Source organism: Spermophilus citellus (assembly GCF_964194105.1).
Source record: "Spermophilus citellus genome assembly, chromosome: 4".
Lineage (NCBI taxonomy): Eukaryota > Metazoa > Chordata > Mammalia > Rodentia > Sciuridae > Spermophilus > Spermophilus citellus.
In genome coordinates, this window is record NC_138185.1 from 116,512,022 (window position 1) to 116,532,134 (window position 20,113).

At 38.3% G+C, this 20,113-nt stretch overlaps 2 protein-coding genes across 5 annotated transcripts in view; both read left to right on the forward strand.

Moving 5' to 3' along the window:
- Positions 1-767: 767 nt before the first annotated feature.
- On the forward strand, positions 768-13,300 carry PCLAF (PCNA clamp associated factor). The gene is made up of 4 exons (XM_081289278.1): positions 768-833; positions 1,152-1,232; positions 3,270-3,432; positions 12,544-13,300. The coding sequence occupies exons 1-4, from the start codon at positions 788-790 to the stop codon at positions 12,587-12,589; spliced, it is 336 nt and encodes a 111-aa protein (XP_081145404.1). The 5' UTR covers positions 768-787; the 3' UTR covers positions 12,590-13,300.
- A 2,123-nt stretch (positions 13,301-15,423) lies between these two features.
- CSNK1G1 (casein kinase 1 gamma 1) overlaps positions 15,424-20,113 on the forward strand; it is a 158,690-nt gene continuing 154,000 nt past the window's right edge. For 2 of the 4 annotated variants that reach the window (XM_081291274.1, XM_081291273.1), the window contains exon 1: positions 15,424-15,629. The gene's annotated coding sequence lies outside the window, so the exon portion shown is untranslated. The remainder of the gene's footprint in view (positions 15,630-20,113) is intronic. The other 2 variants (XM_081291272.1, XM_081291275.1) reach the window with 2 other exon arrangements.

Here is a 20,113-nt window from a genome sequence, read left to right on the forward strand (position 1 = left end):
TCAGAGTGAAAATCATTTTCTGAGGGTTTTGTAATTAGAAGATAAACATAGGGATAGAGAAAAATTATTACTTCCCTATTCTATCTAGCCTTTAACACATTTGGCAGATTTTTTTTTTCAGAAAGGCATTTTATTATTTCTCTTTGTGTGTGTGTATGTATATACAATTCACCCAGTGTTTTTTTTTTAAATCTCACATGATCCTAAAACCAAAAGACTGTCAAAAATTATATTAGTTTCCTTTTCTCAATCCCATAGAATTGTTTTGACATGAATGATATAGATAAGTCATGCCTGTGGTTTGAAAGCTCTCAAAATTCTTATTTTGATTTGTGTCCAAAAATCCGCTTAATTTTAGGTTTCATTTCCAGAAGTCAATCATTGTGTATTTAACCCTATGTATTTTTTTTGAAGAAATGTAATTTTCTGTCATTGCTGTTTTATTTCGTTTCTATAAACAGGCCCATTTACTTACTTCAGAATCTTAGCAATAACACATCAAGTAACCCGGGAAAGTGTCCGGGCACCGCCCACCTGGCGCTGGTGCGAATCACAAGCCCCTGTGAGTTGATGGACTGGCCAGCACTGCATTAAGCCTCGCCGATGTCACCCCTGGACTCCGGCGATTGGTTTTGGGTTAAAGAACAGAACCAATGGGGAGCCACAGCTCGCTAGAGTCTTGTGGAGCGCGGGAAAGACATTAATATAAACGGTGGCGGGAGAGTTTTTTAGGTCTTGTGAACCTCACCGGCCCGAACGTTTTTCTCTCGTCTCCTCCCGTTTGAACATGGTGCGAACTAAAGCAGACAGCGTCCCAGGCACCTACAGAAAAGGTGAAGGACCCAGCGCCATAGTGGGCAGCAAGGGGTGGAGAGGGGTTTCTCCTGGTAGCGTGTCCCGGGGTGGCGAGATGCCCTGGCTCCCCTGGGCCCGCATACCCAAACTCCAGCCAGCCAGGAAGCAGCCGCCAGTCCCCTTTACCTTGAGGAAGCGGCTGGAGGGACAAGGGAAGGCCATCCTGCTGTTCTGGATCTCTGGGCTGTCCTCCTGAAGCTGCTAGGGTCCGGGATTGTGGTGAGAATGTGGCGAGACAAGGTATCAAAACCTTCCTGCCCCTTTCTGAATGCTCCCCTCCTCGCCTCTCTTTGCAGTGGTGGCTTCTCGAGCCCCAAGAAAGATCCTTGGTTCCTCCTCCTCTGCTACTAATTCTACATCGCTTTCATCAAGGAAAGGTAAGAAGTGCCCTGCTGCAAGCTCCTTGAGTAAGAGGACGCCTCCTAAAAGAGGATCAGGTTTGGCACTACAGCCCTGGCCCACTTTGGAATTTTATTAGAGATTCTCAGGCCTTTCTTCCCTATCCTTTGAGGGGGCCTTGGCCTATTAGGAGGCTAGAGTATGGAAAAAAAAGTCTCATGGAAATGAATCTCAAGCCTTGAGATGGGGACCCAGATTTATCTTTAAACCTATTTTTGATGATGTTGTTGTTTAGTGTTTATTATTGACAGTTGGCTTTTTCTTTTAGAAACTATTCAAGTACCTCTTCACTAGATTTAGGATAATGATTGACTATGCTAACTACATTGTCTTCTTTTTTTATTTTATTTTTTTTTTATTTTGAGACAGTGTCTGGCTAAGTTGCCCAGGCTGGCCTTGACTTGCCATCCTCTTGCCTCAGCCTCCCAGTTCACTGGGAATAGAGGTGTGTGCTCCTTAGTCAGGCTTACATTGTCTTCTTAGTATAAATACTTTTTCTGCCTTTGCTTTTGCTTTCCTTCCTTTCTTCCTCTATCCCTCACTCCCATCCCCTCCTCTGTCTTTTTTGAGTGTGGTGTTTGTGTGTGTTTTCTAACTTTGCAGCTCCTGATACTGCTTTTGGGTGAGTAGGAGTGTAACAAGGCAAGGGAAATAGCTTCACACTGCTCCTCCTGCATGTGGAGAGGATGAGAAAATGCCCTGCCATCTGGTGCCTCTTTCCTTTCAGTAGAAAGTTGAACAGGCAGGAAGATTAATTCCACAAGGTTTAGTTACAAACAGAAAGGAGAGCACTGTTTAAGACTTCATAGATTTTTAAGTCAACTCAAATTTCCTCCTATTCCAAACACTTTCTTAGAAAATATTTATTCAGTCTCTTCAGATAAAAGGCAATAGTAGGGCTGGGGTGTAGCTGAGTGGTAGAGCACTTGCCTAGCATGTGTGAGGCATTGGGTTCAATTCTCAGCATCGCATATAAATATATAAAAATACAGGTCCATCAACAACTAAAAAAATCTTTTTTAAAAAAGGGAATAGTAGTCAAAACACTTGAAAGAAGATGAATTTTTTGAGACTATCTTACAACCTGTACCACTAGAATAAATTCCATTAGGGCCACATTCCATTGTTTGGAACACTGCTGAATCACCAGAGCCAACTGAATGTAGGCCCTTAATGAATGCTTTGAACAAATGCACCTTTTATAATGTTTTACATATCTCTATCTTTGCTTCTAGTAAGTGTTTGAAATTGCTAATGTCCTTATTTTTTTCCTGTCTTTTGGTACTGGGAATTGAACTCAGGGTTGATCTACCAATGAGCTACATTTTCAGCACTTTTTTATTTTTATTTCAAGACAGAGTCAAGCTAAGTTGCTGAAGCTGGCTTTGAACTTGTGATCCTTTTACCTCAGCCTCTGAACTAAGATTATAGGCACGGGCCACTGTGCCCAGCCTAAATGATCTTATTAAATAAAATTCTGGTGATTTATTCTATAGGGTGATACCTTATGTTAGGAAAAAGTGTATCAAATATTGCATGACAGTACATAATACTGTTTGATAGCTCTGCTCATGGACAAATATGAAAAATATTTTCCAGCTTTAAAAATTGTTACTGATTTTTTTTCTAGGATCAAACTATCAAACTGAGTTTATTGTCTGATTATAGCTTTCCTGTGTCACACTTTCTAGTTTTTTAAGATGGATGTAATATCCCTTATACCTTTGAGAATTTTTTTTTAAAATATTTTTTTTTAAAGAGAGAGGGAGAGAGAGAAAGAGAGAGAGAGAATTTTAATATTTATTTTTTAGTTCTCGGCGGACACAACATCTTTGTTTATATGTGGTGCTGAGGATCGAACCCGGGCCGCACGCATGCCAGGCGAGCGCGCTACCGCTTGAACCACATCCCCAGCCCATACCTTTGAGAATTTGAAGTGAAAGAAAGAATTAAGTTTTTTTAATGAATGGTGGTTGGATTCCTAGTTCTTATTTAGTTCTGTTTATATTTTACAGCTGAAAATAAGTATGCAGGAGGAAATCCAGTTTGTGTACGTCCAACTCCCAAGTGGCAGAAAGGAATTGGAGAATTCTTTAGGCTGTCCCCTAAAGATTCTGAAAAGGAGAATCGGATTCCTGAAGAGCCAGGAAGCAGTGGCTTAGGAAAAGCAAAGAGAAAGTAAGTTTTTATATTCTGGAATATAAAGAAAATATACTCTTGAAAATAAAAGATGAATGAGACATTGAATAACTTTAAAGTTTTTCTTCAAGCTAAATATAAAAACAAGTTTTTTTTAAACTTGTACTACTTCCTTAATATAAATCACTCCAAAATTTTAAACATCATCAAAAGTATTATTTTTCTTATTCCAAAGAGAATCTGTTCCCATGCAGGTAAGTGCTGCATTAACTGTGAACTTACACTCTTTATTATTTAATTTTCACTTTTTTCTTGAGACTTTTTTTGAAAGGCAGTTTCCATGTTAGTTTATTTAGCTTGAATTCTGTTTAGCCTCCTGAACTACCAGTTTGGGGCTGACAGTATACTTCAGTGGTAAAGCCTGTGTTTAGCATACACGAGGTCCTAGGTTCAAACTCCAGCACCAAAACAAAACAAAACAAAATACTAGTTCAACTTACCCAAGAAATATAAAATGTAAAAAAGTTGAAAAATATAGAAATATCCATATAGAAACAACCAAGGCAGATACTATGGTATATTATCTTGACAACTTCTCTACAAGTACTTAAGAATATTTCAAAACAAAACAGGGATAAAATTATACATATATAGAGTTCAATGTGCAAAGTTTTTTTTTTTTTTTTTTTTTTTTTTTTTTTTTGAGATAAGAGTCTCACTGTATTGCCAAGGCTGGCCTCAAAATTGATGTCCTTCTGCCTCAGCCTCTTAGATAGCTAGGATTAAGAGCTACCACAAACAACTAGCTTGCAAACTTTTTTTTGTGTGTGTGGTGCTGGGGATTGAACCCAGGGTCTTGTGCATGCAAGGTAAGCACTCAACCAGCTGAGCTATATCCCCAACCCACTGCAAACTTTTTAAAAAGCTAATTAAACTATGCTTTTAATGACAGGAAAATGCTCATGATAAATGTTAAGAAAAAATTCTGGATACAATCCTTGCTGTGTAAAATCTAAACCATGTATTTGTACTGTATGAAAATATAACAAATATTAGTAACAATTATCTCTGAATAAAAACCTCTTATACTAACAAATTTCAACAAACAAGTCACTTTTTTTAGAATAGTTTTTTAACTGTAGTTGGATACAATACCTTTATTTTATTTATTTTTATGTGGTGCTGAGGATTGAACTCAGAGCCTTGCACATGCTAGGCAAGTACTCTACTGCTGAGCCACAACCCCAGGCCCACAAGTCACTTTTAATAACCAGAAAGAAGATAATGCTACTTGGAAAAAAAAAATTGAAACCTGTTTTTTTCAGTTTTTAATAATGTTAATAATGGGGTCCAGGCAACAATTTTTAAATGTTTTAAAACTTTCAAAAACAAAGTATTTGACTGGGTAAGGAAAGGTGTGGCATCTTGTCACTGTCATTGTGATGCTATTTGAATATAAGGCGTGGTTTGCTACTTCCACTCCAGTGAGGAATTCAGAGACCCTACAGCCTACAAAAGCAGCAAGTTGGACACACAAGGGTAAGAGGATGGTGGCCAGGCTCAGTCTGGGGCTGCTGCTTCTGGTACTGCTCCTACCCATGCAGATTAATTCATTTGTTCCTTTAACTAGCACACCAGGTGCTACCTATTATGAAACCACAAAGCCCACCACCGCAACCACCTCCAGCGCTATAAAGACTATAGCCAGTCTTCTCGTGGTCTTACTTACCCTTCTACATCTCTACTATTGAGAGAATAGACTAAGAAAAATCTACAGTTCTCCAACTCATATTTTAAATCTCAATCCAAATGGCATCTGGAAGTCTGTCTTGGTAGGAAAAACAATAACAACAGGTGTTCATCACGTCTGCTAATTCCACTCATTTTATCAACACAGAAAATCTTGAGAGTCCAAACTGGGATGGTTTGAAGATCATCTGAAGGATTTAACTAAATAGAGAATGCCAATATTAAATCTGCTGGAGTTTCATGTACAAGACTAAGGAGAAAGTCAACATCAAAAATTACTTAACAGTTTTTTTTTTTTTAATGTGGCTTAAGAAATATGGACTTTAAAAACTACCTTGAAGAGAATTATGTTACTTTGCTCTAGAGACAAGAATGACCTGTGGAATGGAAATTCGGTTTACATTTTGGCTCACTAAATCTAGAAGGCTGTAAAATAACTAGGCAATATAAAAAGATTTCATGACTTATATGTATGTTGGAAAGAACCATCAGGTGTTAATGGAAATTATTTTTTTTCAATAATTATTTTTTAGTTTTAGGTGGACATGATATCTTTATTTTATTTCTATGTGGTGCTGAGGATCGAACCCAGGGCCTCCTGCATGCTAGGCAAGCACTCTGCCACTGAGCCACAACCCCAGCCCCTCTCTTGTTTTGTTTTAGTCCTAATTTTTTATTCTTATTTATTTATTATTTTTATTTTGGTGCTGTAGATTGGACCCAGGGCCTTGCGAACGCTAAGCAAGCACTCTACCATTAAGCTACATCCCTGCTTGATATTGCATTTAACTTTCTTTGTATTAATTGACATGTGCCAGGGAAAGGATAGATTGGAATCTATTCCAAATCCAAGAATGAGTAAGAGTTGCATGTATACTTAAAATAATTGGTAAGCATTTCTTAGCACATGTAACCATTCAATAAAAGTGTCATTCTTTAGCTACCATACTTCATTTAGAAGAATAGAAGTACACTGACTTAAACTCATCTTACAACATTACTTTTTATTTTGCATATTGTCCTAAGCCTTAACTGGACTTTATTCTAGAAAGAAAAACTTTTACAACTGCCTCAATGTACATAACCTTTTTAGGAACAGACACTGCATGAAATCTGGTTCACACAGTCATATATTGACCCTTAGCTGTTCCAATATTCATTATAGCTACAGCAGTTTTAAAAAGTTTTAAGCCATTTTTAGAATCTACCAGATCCAACAGATCTCAACCTGTGGTATATGTGAACGAAACTTGCTCTTGCTTCATAGTTAACACTGTACATCTGGTATGGATTGTACATTGTGTTTTGAATTGATTTACATTGAATACAAACTAAATAAAAATAAAGGGCTGAAAGAGAACAAAATGATTGCTAGAGAAGAGCACACCTGCAATCCCAGCTACTCAGGAAGCTGAGGCAGGAAGATAAGATTGAGGCCAGCCTCAGCAACTTAGTGAGACCCTTCTCAAAATGTTTTAAGAAGGGTTTAGGGCCAGGCTTGGTGACAAACCCAGCCTCAGCAATGGAGAAAGGCTAAACTCAGTATGACCCCGACCCTAAATAAAATCAAAGTAGGGCTGGGGGTGTGGTTTAGTGGCTGACTGCCCCTGGGCTCAATCCCTGATACCCTCCAAAACAAAATAACACTATTATGATTGTTTATTTATTTACTTTTGAATTTGCATGTCATATTTGTGTAGGGCCATGTTAATCTTCTCTGCATTGTTCCAATTTCAGTATATCTGTGGCTGAAGCAAGCACATAATTTATTTCAATAAAAATCAACCATCAAACTTTAAAAAAAAATTTTGGTACTAGAGATTGAACCCAGGGGTACTTTATTACTGAGCTACATTCCAACCCCTCCCCCCCTTTTTTTGAGACAGGGACTCCCTAAGTTGTTTAAGGCCTCACTAAGTTGCTGAGACTGGCCTTGAACTTGGATATCTCCTGTCTCAACTCCTGAGTAATTGGGATTATATGCATGAGCCACCAAGCTTTTTAATAGGTTTGTTTTCCAGCTAGGATATAGCTCAGTAGAGTGCTTACCTTGCATGGATTAAGGCCATGGGTTCAATTCCTAGTACCACTACCCACACACACACAAAAATCACCAATAATAATAGGTTTGTTTTCATGGTCCTCTCTTTTTGTTTCTCCTCATTACTATCATTCTTCCTTGTTCTTTCTTTTTTTTTTTTTTTTAAGATAAAGTGAGAGAGGAGAGAGAGAGAGAGAATTTTTTTTAATATTTATTTTTTAGTATCGGCAAACACAACATCTTTGTTTGTATGTGGTGCTGAGGATCGAACCCGGGCCGCACGCATGCCAGGCAAGCGTGCTACCGCTTGAGCCACATCCCCAGCCCCGTTCCTTGTTCTTTCTTATTCTAAATTAACAAGGTGTAGTAATCAAGATTACCTCTAGAATATACTTTAATCCTTTTGAATTGTTTGACTTAACATTAGGGAAATAAAATAATTTGGCAAGACAGCCAATTTTGGCTATAATACAGGAATAAACCTATATTTGTTTTCCACCATATGGAAAGAAATTATACATATATTCTCAAACAACTTTAATCCAAGGTATAATAAGATCTGTGCCATAAATGTAGTAATACAGGTTTACATTATTTCTTTAGGCCCCTTTCTTAAATTTGACTTTGTTTAAGACAGTTACAATTATTCCTTTATTGAAATAGTTTATTAGAAGGAATATGAACCTTCAAAGTAATATTTTGAAATACGGTTACTCTCATGGTCTTATTTTCTCCTAAAGGCAGGGTAAACTCCCATCTATTGCACATAGAGTCAGAATCAAGAGAATATCTGCTTAAATCTTTTTTTTTTTGTTCCAGGGGCACTTAACTATCAAGTCACATCTCCAGCCCTTTTTATATTTTATTTTGATATAGAATCTCGCTAAATTGCTTAGGGCCTTGCTAAATTGTTGAGGCTGGCTTTGAGTTCAAATTCTCCTGCCTCAGCCTCCTAAACCCTTGGGATTATAGGAGTGTGCCACCATGCCCAGCTTCTGCTTAAATCTTGAACAGAACTTTGATGCCTAAGTAAATTAGACCGTATGAAAAGGAAGTTTAGGTCATAATAGCATTCATTAGTTAACTTGGTTTAAATTCCAGCACAGCCTACTGATATATGAAGCAATGATAATCATCTTTTTTTTTTTTTTGTACTGGGAATTGAACCCACAGGCACTTATCACTGAACTACATCGCTAGCCCTCTTTATTTTTCTTTTGAGACAGGGTCTTGTTAAATTCCTTATAGCCTCACTAAATTGCTCAGGCTGGTCTTGAACTTTGCAAGTTTCTGCCCCGGCCTCCAGAGTCACTGGAGGTATATGCATGCATCCCTACACAAGCAGTGATAATCTTATACAATGTCTGGTTACCTTCATTTTAGCTTCCTTCTTTTGGTACCTAGTTCTATGATCATTCAGGCTTACTGGATCTAATTTGAAAACTAAAATCTTTAAATAGGTGTCACAAATCTTTTCTATCTCTAAAATAAAATTTTTGATTTATGATTAAATTCTTAATTGACTTTTTCTTTATAAAAAGAGTAAATATGAATGGCTTTGGGATAATGTAAATTATTTTTTAAAAACTATGACAACCATAAGTTAACAAATTTGCTGTTTCCTGTGCTCAAATGAACTGCTTAATTTTTTGCTTTTTATTATTACTTTCTTTTTTTTTTTAATGGTATTGGGGACTGAACCCAGACCTTCAAACATGCTAGGCAAGAGGTCTACTATTAAATTGGGTGCCCTGCAGGATATAAAATCAACACGCATAAATCAAATGCATTCCTGTATATCAGCGACAAATCCTCTGAAACGGAAATGAGGACAACTACTCCATTCACAACATCCCCCCAAAAAATAAAATACTTGGGAATCAACCTAACAAAAGAGGTGAAAGACTTATACAATGAAAACTACAGAACCCTAAAGAGAGAGATAGAAGAAGGCCTTAGAAGATAGAAAAATATACCCTGTTCATGGATAGGCAGAACTAACATCATCAAAATGGCGATATTACCAAAAGTTCTCTATAAGTTCAATGCAATGCCAATCAAAATCCCAACAGCATTTCTTGTAGAAATAGATAAAACAATCATGAAATTCATATGGAATAATAAAAGACCCAGAATAGCAAAAACAATGCTAAGCAGGAAGTGTGAATCAGGCGGTATAGCGATACCAGACTTCAAACTATACTACAGAGCAATAGTAACAAAAACAGCATGGTACTGGTACCAAAACAGGCGGGTGGACCAATGGTACAGAATAGAGGACACAGTAACCAATCCACAAAACTACAACTATCTTATATTTGATCAAGGGGCTAAAAGCATGCAATGGAGGAAGGATAGCATCTTCAACAAATGGTGCTGGGAAAACTGGAAATCCATTTGCATCAAAATGAAACTGAATCCCTTTCTCTCGCCATGCATAAAAGTTAACTCAAAATGGATCAAGGAGCTTGATATTAAATCAGAGACGTGGCGTCTGATAGAAGAAAAAGTTGGCTATGATCTACATACTGTGGGGTCGGGCTCCAAATTCCTCAATAGGACACCCATAGAACAAGAGTTAACAACTAGAATCAACAAATGGGACTTACTCAAACTAAAAAGTTTTTTCTCAGCAAAAGAAACAATAAGAGAGGTAAACAGGGAGCCTACATCCTGGGAACAAATCTTTACTCCACACACTTCAGATAGAGCCCTAATATCCAGAGTATACAAAGAACTCAAAAAATTAGACAATAAGATAACAAATAACCCAATCAACAAATGGGCCAAGGACCTGAACAGACACTTCTCAGAGGAGGACATACAATCAATCAATAAGTACATGAAAAAATGCTCACCATCGCTAGCAGTCAGAGAAATGCAAATCAAAACCACCCCAAGATACCATCTCACTCCAGTAAGATTGGCAGCCATTATGAAGTCCAACAACAACAAGTGCTGACGAGGATGTGGGGAAAAGGGCACACTTGTTCATTGTTGGTGGGACTGCAAATTGGTGCAGCCAATTTGGAAAGCAGTATGGAGATTTCTTGGAAAGCTGGGAATGGAACCACCATTTGACCCAGCTATTCCCCTTCTGGGTCTATTCCCTAAAGTCCTAATAAGAGCATGCTACAGGGACACTGCTACATCGATGTTCATAGCAGCACAATTCACGATAGCAAGATTGTGGAACCAACCTAGATGCCCTTCAATAGATGAATGGATTAAAAAAATGTGGCATTTATACACAATGGAGTATTACTCTGCATTAAAAAATGACAAAATCATAGAATTTGGAGGGAAATGGATGGCATTAGAGCAGATTATGCTAAGTGAAGCTAGCCAATCCTTAAAAAACAAATGCCAAATGACTGCTTTGATATAAGGGGAGTAACCAAGGACAGGGTAGGGACGAAGAGCTTGAGAAGAAGATTAACATTAAACAGGGATGAGAGGTGGGAGGGAAAGGGAGTGAGAAGGGAAATCGCATGGAAATGGAAGGTGATCCTCAGGGTTTTACAAAATTACATATAAGAGGAAATGAGGGGTAAGAGAAGAATAATACAAGTGGAAGAAATGATTTACAGTAGAGGGGGTAGAGAGAGAAATGGGGAGGGGAGGGGAGAGGGGGATAGTAGAGAATAGGATAGACAGCAGAATACATCAGACACTAGAATGGCAATATGTAAATCAATGGAAGTGTAACTGATGTGATACAGCAATCTGTATACGGGGTAAAAATGGGAGTTCATAACCCACTTGAATCAAGCTGTGAAATATGATATATTAAGAACTATGTAATGTTTTGAACGACCAACAATTAAAAAAAATAAATAAAAATAAATTGGGTGCCCTGCATGCCTATAATCCCAGTGGCTTGGGAGGCTGCAGGCAGGATGATTCCAAGTTTAAAGTCAGCTTAAGCAACTCAGCGAGACCCTGTCTCTAAATAAAATATAAAAAACGGGGCTGGGGTTGTGGCTCAGTAGCAGAGCACTTGCTTAGGACATGTGAGGTCCTGGGTTCAATCCTCAACGCATATAAAAAATAAATGATGGGGCTTGCCTAGCATGCATAAGGCACTGGGTTCGATTCTCAGCACCACATAAAAATTAAGTAAAGATATTGTGTCCACCTAAAAACTAAAAAATAATTAAAAAAATGAATAAAATAAAATTTTAAAAAAAGTTACCTTATTAAAAAAAAAAAGGGACTGGGAATGTGGCTCAGTGGTTAAGCATCCCTGCATTCAATCCCTGGTACAAAACAAAATAACAACAACAAACACAACAACTCTACTATTGGGTTTCAACCCTTTTATTTATTTTAGAACAGGGTCCCACCAAGTTGTCCTGGCTTGGAACTGCCTTAGTCTCTTGAGTAGCTGGGATAATAGGCATGTGTTATTGGCCAGGATTATTACAAAGTTTTGGGTTTTTCTTTTCTTTCAATACTGGAGATTGAACCTAGGGAGCATGCTTTACCACTGAGCTATATCCCCACACTTTATATTTTTTAAAAAATATTTTATTAGTTGTTGATGGTCCTTTATTTATCTTTATGTGGTGCAGAGAATCAAACCCAGTGCCTCATACATACGAGGCAAGCACTCTGCCAACGAGCCACAACCCCCACCCAGCCCACACTTTATATTTTTATTTTGAGGCAGGGTCTTGCTAAGTTGCTAATGCTGTCCACAAACTCCTGAACTTCCTGCTTCTACCTCCCAAGCAATTGGGATCACGCAATTGCAACACTGCACCTATCTATCATGAAGTTTTTACTGATAGATTATATTCTATTTAAAAAAAAATGCTATAGGAATGAGACACTGTAAATAAAAATCGCAACATATTCTAAATGGGAAATATTTTTTTTTAAGAAAGAGTGAGAGAGAGTGAGAAAGAGTGAGATAGAGAATTTTAATATTTATTTTTTAGTATTTGGCGGACACAACATCCCTGTCTGTATGTGGTGCTGAGGATGGAACCCGGGCCACACGCATGCCAGGCGAGCGCGCTACTGCTTGAGCCACATCCCCAGCCCCATAAATGGGAAATATTGATTCTGCAAAATAAGAGGCAAAGAAATTGCTACAAATTGTGTTGCACTAGTACTTGAAATTTATGCATATTTGTCAAATTAATGAAGTTAAATTTTCTTTCATTTCTGGCACTTGACCACAGCCACTACATTATTAATTATTATTCCTACAAATTAAGAAAAAAGGACTTAAAAAACAAATAAATAAAATTACTGTTCCTGATTTCTGTATGTTTTTTACTAATTTTTTTTTTCTAATTTTTTTAAAGAATTGATACTTAGGTGACTACTAAAGTTCTCTGTTCTTTCTACAGAGCATGTCCTTTGCAACCTGACCACACAGATGATGAAAAAGAATAGAATTTATTCATCTTTGAATAATGTCTCCTGTTTACTCTGGTATTTTAGGGTATAAATTTGTATAGATATGTTTGTTCAGTAAGCTTTGATGAGTAGGCATTTGATTTAAAAAATGGGGCTAAAGTTTATTCAAAAGCAAGTCATGAAATTGGAGAATTTGTAAAATTACGGTTACTTAGGTTAATATTCAATTTTAATGCACTATGTTAGTTTTTTTACCTGTTATAAAGCTTCTTCTTCTTGCTAACATTAAATCAGTGCATGATGTTCCAATTACTAATGTCCTGTATTTGAGATTTGTTTACATCTTTGTACTGATGCCATTTATACTGACATTTGGGCATTGAAATTATGCTATGTTTTTATTCCCTTTATTTGCTTTAAAAAGCAGAGTTAGAGTTTTGCACATGAAAAAAAAATCAGTATTAAATTAAATTTAGTTTGTGTCATTTTTTGGAAAGGGGGCCAAAAATGACCTCTTGAGTAAATTTAAATGGATGTGGAAAAAGTTAAGGACAGTTAAAACAACAAAAAGACAAAATTCTAGCATAGAATAAGGAAAAAAAGATTCGATAAGCCACATTAATAGGGAGGAATTTTTCTTGGATATTTGATTCAGTATCATAAAATATTACCCTTTGTATTTATACTTTTAAAGTTGGAAATCAATAAAATATGACAGGCAAATCATGCCATAAACCCACAGCTGTGTCTAAAGTCCTTAGAGCATTCACTGCATTTCTCAAGATTAACTGAAGAAGTTGGTATAATACTCTGTGTTAATTGATGTTCTTGCTTTCCTAGCACACTTTTTGCATATTGACAAGCTGTCAATTTTCAAAATTAACCATGTTTAACAGGCATGTTTTCTGAAATTTGAAATAAAAGACTACTTATTTTCACAATACACATCCATTTGTGTGCTTCCTGAATTAATGCCTGACCAAATGTTTCATTTTATTCCTTCCAAATGCAAAATCTGATTTTATCAACTTCCAAACTGATACCTGATGATTGTGGATTGTATATTATATTTTTTGCTTTGTCTTTTAGAAGTGGATGTTAAATGGAATGTTATTGAATTGGGAATACACACACACTACACATACGTACATATGTGTGTATATATATACATATATGTATATGTGTGTACATATATATGAGCATTATATATATATACAGGGTCTCACTAAATTGCTCAGGTGGGCTTTGAATTTGCCATTCTCCTCCCAGGCATGCACCACTACAACAGCTTCAACCAGGTTTTTAAAGAACAATTAATTACTGGATATGCTTTGAAGTAGGGTGTGTGTGTTCTCAAATGTGCATTTGTAGATGGCAGGAGTGGGAATGTTTTAGATGTACTGAGACATTTGAGCCTGAAGTAATTTCCTAACTGGCTTTGCTGAATTGACTGCCTAGGTAAATCAATTTAACACTGTGTCATGCATTCCCGAACCCAACAGACCTGGAATTTCTTCCAAGTTACCAAAGCTATTTCCTGTCCGTCCTAGCTCAGGTGGACAACAATACAGTATCAGTGATTGAGGTTATCATGACACACAAAACTGAAGACTGCAATTGCAAGTGTATTCATTGCTGATGAAGAGAAAAATTCAGAAGTTACCCTCTTGCTGAACTGCATCTAAGCAGACCTATTCAAGATATGAAAGACAAGATTTTTACTCATTTTCTCTGAATATTTAATTACTATAATGATGAGGGTTTTTCTTAGGGGTGGGGGGCACTATAATGATGAGGGTTTTTCTTAGGGGTGGGGGGCCCGGAGATTTAGCTCAGGGGCACTCGACCACTGAGCCACACCCCCAGTCCTATTTTGTACTTCATTTAGAGACAGGATCTCACTGAGTTGCGTAGCACCTCGCTTTTGCTAAGCCTGGCTTAGAACTCGGGATCCTCCTGCCTCAGACTCCTGAGCCTCTGGGATTACAGGACTGTGCCACCGCGCCTATAGTCATTTTTATAAAAAGGATTATTTTAAACCCCAAACTACCCTAATATAGAATAAATGAGATGTCTTATTGAAATATTTCTTGCCTACAGTGTAGGTATGAACGTTTATTCGGAGTGGAGGATTAGATATGTTTCTCATTACCAAACTTGATTATGGGGTTCCTTTGGCCTTTTGCTTTGCTCTTTTAAGTACAAAACTCACTCCAGTCGATTTACATCCATTCTCTCCCCTCCCCTTTAATTTAGCAAGGTTGTTTCTAGACCATAAACAAACACGCGCAATCTTAAAAAAAAAAAAAAAAGGTGAAGACAAAACTTTGCTCACCATTTGGCTTCAGGAGAATGAGATCTATCAAAAAGCTTTCACATTGAAGATTTTAAAAATCCAGCTGAAACACAAGGGAAATCCACAAGAGGGAGATGCTTGCTAAATCTCCAGAAAGTAACTCCCGCAAGGGACCAGTAAGAAGAGCTTTAAGAGGAGCCACTTAGTCAGCCTGGGGCTCAGAGCAGAAGGGAGCTGGTGTATGCAGTTGGTGGGGGCTGATGACCCAGAATGGCTGAAGGGAAAAGCGGCATGGGCTTACTGCCTGTGGCAGCGTGGCATTTCCTCGAACTAAATTCTTGAGTAGAAGGTAAGAGGGTGTTACCAAATCAGAGTAGAACTCTCACAGCCTACCACCTGGTAGTCCCAAAAGATATGAGGGTGGGTGGGTGCTTTGGAGGCACTTCCGCTTAGCAACCCCACGCTGTTGCTAAGGAGGGGCTGCCGCGGGGATGACCCGGAAGTGGTGGTGTCAATTTCTCCGTGCCTGCTCTAGGTTTGTCCTATCAAGAGCGTCAGGGTACTCCGAGGGCTCCTGACCGTGGGAGGGGTCAGTGCTAGTGGTTCCGGTTCGGCTGCTGCCGCCCCTCGGCTCCTTACTTTCCCCCTCCCCTCCGCCTCCTCTCCTCCCTCCCGCTCTTGGGAAAGAAGCTACAGCTGCGGGTGGGTAGGGAAGCACTCGGAGCCTCCGGGAGGGGACCGCGCCCGCTCCTTTTGAGCCCCAGAGCATCCCCGTTCCAGGTACTTGCTCTAGCTTCGACGGGGTGCGGGAGGCTGGAGTCTGAGGGAGTGTGTGTGTGAGAGAGAGAGGGAGAGAGTGAGGGGGTGTTGGGTGGCTCTTACCCGGGCCGGGGAGGGGGACGCTGGGATCCCGGGTGGGGCGCAGACGGCGTGTGGAGGGTTGCGTGGGCGGAATGGAGGGGCTGGGAGACACTGCCGGCTGATAGTTTCGGGTAGCGGGCTAGGGACCGACGGAGAAGGTGCCCCTTCTTAGGCAGAAGACTTTGGCCAGTGCTGACCCGGAGTTTGCCACCTGAAGGCTCGCTTTGAAAAGGGGGAGCATCATCTAGGGCCAAAAGGAGAGTATGGACTAGGCGGGGTGGCTTGGGCAATCTCATGCTTTCCATTACCGGATTCTCCTACCCATCCCTCTGAGACAGCGGGGTTTCAGGGGTTGTGGGGGTTCTGATTCGGCTGAGCACAGTGGAGCCGCCCTTGGTAGAGCTGGGGCAGAAGAGTGGGTAATGAGACCTCCCTCCACCCAACTTCCGTGCGCTTCCCCCGCTTCTTCCTTTACTGTTCCCTTGCCTCAGCGTCCTACAGGATCAGTGTCCCCCAAGTGGGCAAGCATCACGGTGTAGAAGAAAGAGGGTGGAACTGGGTTTGTTGCCCCTAAATGACACTTCAGATGTTTGGAAAGACTTCCAGCTAGATACATATCTGGTACAAATTTTCTTTAAAAAGTGCGATTCTGAAAAGCACCCAGCACCCATACTCGGACATTGCCTTGTCTAGTAGATGTACGTGCCTGGCGGCGGGGGTGGGGGGGGGAGACAAAAAACAAGAAGACTGGGAAAACGGTATGGATATAGAGGTCTAGGAAAGACATGTTGAGGCAAGCCTTGTCCAATCTCTTTCTTACCTGTCAGTAAACCTGCCCTAGTTTAAATGAAGCAGAAAGATCCTTTTCATTTCTGTTTCATTAACTGAATTGTAGGTAGTTTAGTGATGCGTGTCTCAGAATAGACTAGATTCTCTGCTGTTGAGCTGTGTTAATCTTTTAAGGAGATAATTGTGGTCAAGTGGAAGTATTGGCTTTGAGGTAAATAAATCTGGGATTGAACCCACACTTGTGCTGCTTGCTAATTGTTGACCTTGGCAAATCCTCAGGTTTTTCTTTTCTTTTTAAATATTTTTTAGTTGTAGATGAACATAATATCCTTATTTTATTTACTTGTTTATTTTTATGTGGTGCTGAGGATCGAACCCAGCGCGTCACACGTGTGAGGCAAACACTTTATCACTGAGCTAGAATCCCAGTCCGCAGGTTTTTTTTTTTAACGTCATTTTTTATTATTGTTGTTTTTTTATGTGGTGATGGGGATTGAACTCAGGGCCTCCTGCATGCTAGGCAGGTGCTTTACCACTGAGCTATCTCCCCAGCCTGCTATTTATTTATTTATTTATTTATTTAATTTTTTTAGAGAGAGAATTTTTAAAATATTTATTTATTTATTTATTTTTAGTTTTCGGCGGACACATCATCTTTGTATGTGGTGCTGAGGATCGAATCCCGGGCCGCACGCATGCCGGGCAAGCGCGCTACCGCTTGAGCCACCTCCCCAGCCCCCCCCCCTTTTTTTTTAATAAATAAAATGAGTACAATTCTTACCAGTATTACAAGGGGGATAGTACATTTAAATTACAGCCTCCTCTTGCCTTGTTGAGCAATGAACTTAGGGCCTTGCACATACAGGCAAGCACTGTACCACTGAGCTACATCCCCAGCCTCTGTATGTAATTATAATTCACATCACATTTCTTTAAAGAGAATTAAAATTGGAGCATAAAAATAGAAAGTAGTAGTAATTTTAAGATTAAAATCAACATTAATAGCTTGACTCTGATTTAGACTAAAGTATTGGCAAAACTAAAGAATTCTTATAACTAATCTGTAAAATAAATGGATATGGAATAAATTTCCACCTTTAAGTCATTTCTCATTAGAACATGGAAATCAAGAAGTGTGTGGTCTTTATACTTGTTGGCTTTATGGATCTAAAATCATAGTTACATGTGACCTATTAGATCTCAAGATTTTCAGCTAACATTTTTTGTTTGTTTGTTATTAGGGATTGAAGCCAGGGGCACTCAACCACTGAGCCACATTGCCAGCCCTATATTTTTTTTGTATTTTATTTAGAGACAGGGTCTCACAGAGTAGATTAGCCTCTCACCCATTGCTGAGGCTGACTTTGAACTCGAGATCATCCTGCCTCAGGCTTCTGAGCTGCTGGGATTACAGGCTTACTCTTCTGCACCCAGCTAAGATGGTTTTTTTGATCTTGTAGTAAGTAATTTTAAAAATTGTACATGTACTTTATACTCAAAGGAATATAAAGGAATAGAAATAACTTACTTTAGGTCTTGTGTGGTGGTGCACACCTGTAATATCAGCAACATGATAGGCTGAGGCAAGAAGGATGGCAAATTAAAGGACAGCTGCTGCAATTTAAGGAGACTCTAGTCAAAAAAAGAAAAGTGTTGGGGGTGGGGGCACATGCCTGTAACCCCATTGGCTGGGGAGGCTGAGGTAGGAGGTTGGAAAGTTCACAGTCAGTCTCAGCAACTTAGCAAGACCCCCGTCTCAAAATAAAACATAAAAAGGGCTAGGGATGTGGCTCAGTGGTAAAGCATGCCTGGTTTCAGTCCCTAGTAGGAAAAATAGTTTTTTTTTTTTTTTTTTTTCTGAAAAGTTGGTATAAAGTTTGTAATTTAACTTTTCAGAGAGGTTTTTAAGTTTTGCGTGAATTTAGTCATTTTTAAATATATTTTTCCAGTGTTTTCTTTTTTCTTTTTTTTAAAGATAAATTTGTGATGGGTTTCATTTAAAGAGACTCTTGTCTAAAAAAAAAGTGTTGGGGTTTATTTTTTTTAATATTTATTTTTTAGGTGTAGTTGGATACAATGCCTTTATTTTATTTATTTATATGTGGTGCTGAGGATCAAACCTAGGGCCTCACACATGCTAGGCCAGCGCTCTACCACTGAGCTACACCTTCAGCCCTATCTTTTTTTTTAATATATATTTTTTAGTTGTAGTTGGACACAATAACTTTATTTTTTTTTATGTGGTGCTGAGGTTTGAACCCAGTGCCTTGCACATGCTTGGCAAGCGCTGTACCACTGAGCCCCAGCCCCAGCCCCAGCCCCTATATTTTTCTTTTAAACGAAGTTGAAATTGTTTTGCTACAGTTATTCAACTTTTAAAATGGCTCTTCTAAGGATCCAGCCTTTTGTATATATCTAAGCTTTTTGCTCTTTTCTTGGATCATTATTTTTCATCATTTTTGAATCTTAAGGTAAGATTATCTTGCTTTGATAAAGTTATCAGAAGCTGCCATTCCCCCCCCATCTTCTTATAAAACTTTAATAATCCATTCATTTTTATGAAATGATTCTAGCTGTTACAGCAAATTGTTTTATCTAAATTGTATGTAATGACTAGAGAGTGTTAGGGATGATACTTTTCTCCATGGCAAGTATGTGACTGATGATTCCAAGGGTCTTTGCAGTTGTCTGTGATGGAATTTGCTTGTCAGGAAATCTAAAAATGACTAAACCTTAACCTTGGTTTCTATCTCTTGGATGATCTGTAAAAGATTTAGGTAAGAGACATGTGTGTGAGTGTGTGTATATACCCAAATACACACATATATCACGTATGTATATAAAAACATGTATAGGGCTGGGGATGTGGCTCAAGCAGTAGCGCATTCACCTGGCATGCATGCGGCCCGGGTTCGATCCTCAGCACCACATACAAACAAAGATGTTGTGTCCACCCAGAACTAAAAAATAAACATTAAAAATTCTCTCTCTCTTAAAAAAAATAAAGTTCTCTGTCTCTCTCTTAAAAAAAATAAATAAAAACATGTATATACATATACAGTGTGTGTATATATATATATATATATATATATATATATATACACACACACACATTTATACTATAGACTAGAATCATATAATGAAAAAAGTTTAGTTGATTTTTTTTTTTTTAAGTTTATTTTGGGTGCTGCCAAATCAGGAGTGAAAGAGAGTTACTGTGGGCACAGCACGTTAAAAAAAAAAAAAATCCAGATACTGCTTTCTCTTCACACAAATCAAATGATTGCTCTTCCAGAGCTTATTTGTATTTTAAAGCACAGTTCTCTTATTTAATTTCTAATAAAGTTAAATCATTTGTGTATCAGGAAAAAACTGATATGATAACTAGATTTTAATATTGCTGATTTTTTTAGAAACTGTTTTAATGGCTTTATATTAGAAGTAGATTTTTCCTGAAAACTTTCAAATTTACGAAATGATAGTTTTTCTCTTTTTAACTTCTAACTTGTCTATACTCATTTCTGCCTAATATAGAATCTTTGAGAAGACAGGATTAAAAAAAGAAAGAATTTACTTCAGAATTACCATTTTATGGTTTTATAGATTACTTACTT

Coding starts and splice junctions, on each gene's coding strand:
- PCLAF (XM_081289278.1), top strand. CDS start 788: ATGGTGCGAACTAAAGCAGACAGCGTCCCAGGCACCTACAGAAAAG. Junction 834..1,151: donor CCCAGGCACCTACAGAAAAG/GTGAAGGACCCA, acceptor CTCTCTTTGCAG/TGGTGGCTTCTCGAGCCCCA. Junction 1,233..3,269: donor ATCGCTTTCATCAAGGAAAG/GTAAGAAGTGCC, acceptor TATATTTTACAG/CTGAAAATAAGTATGCAGGA.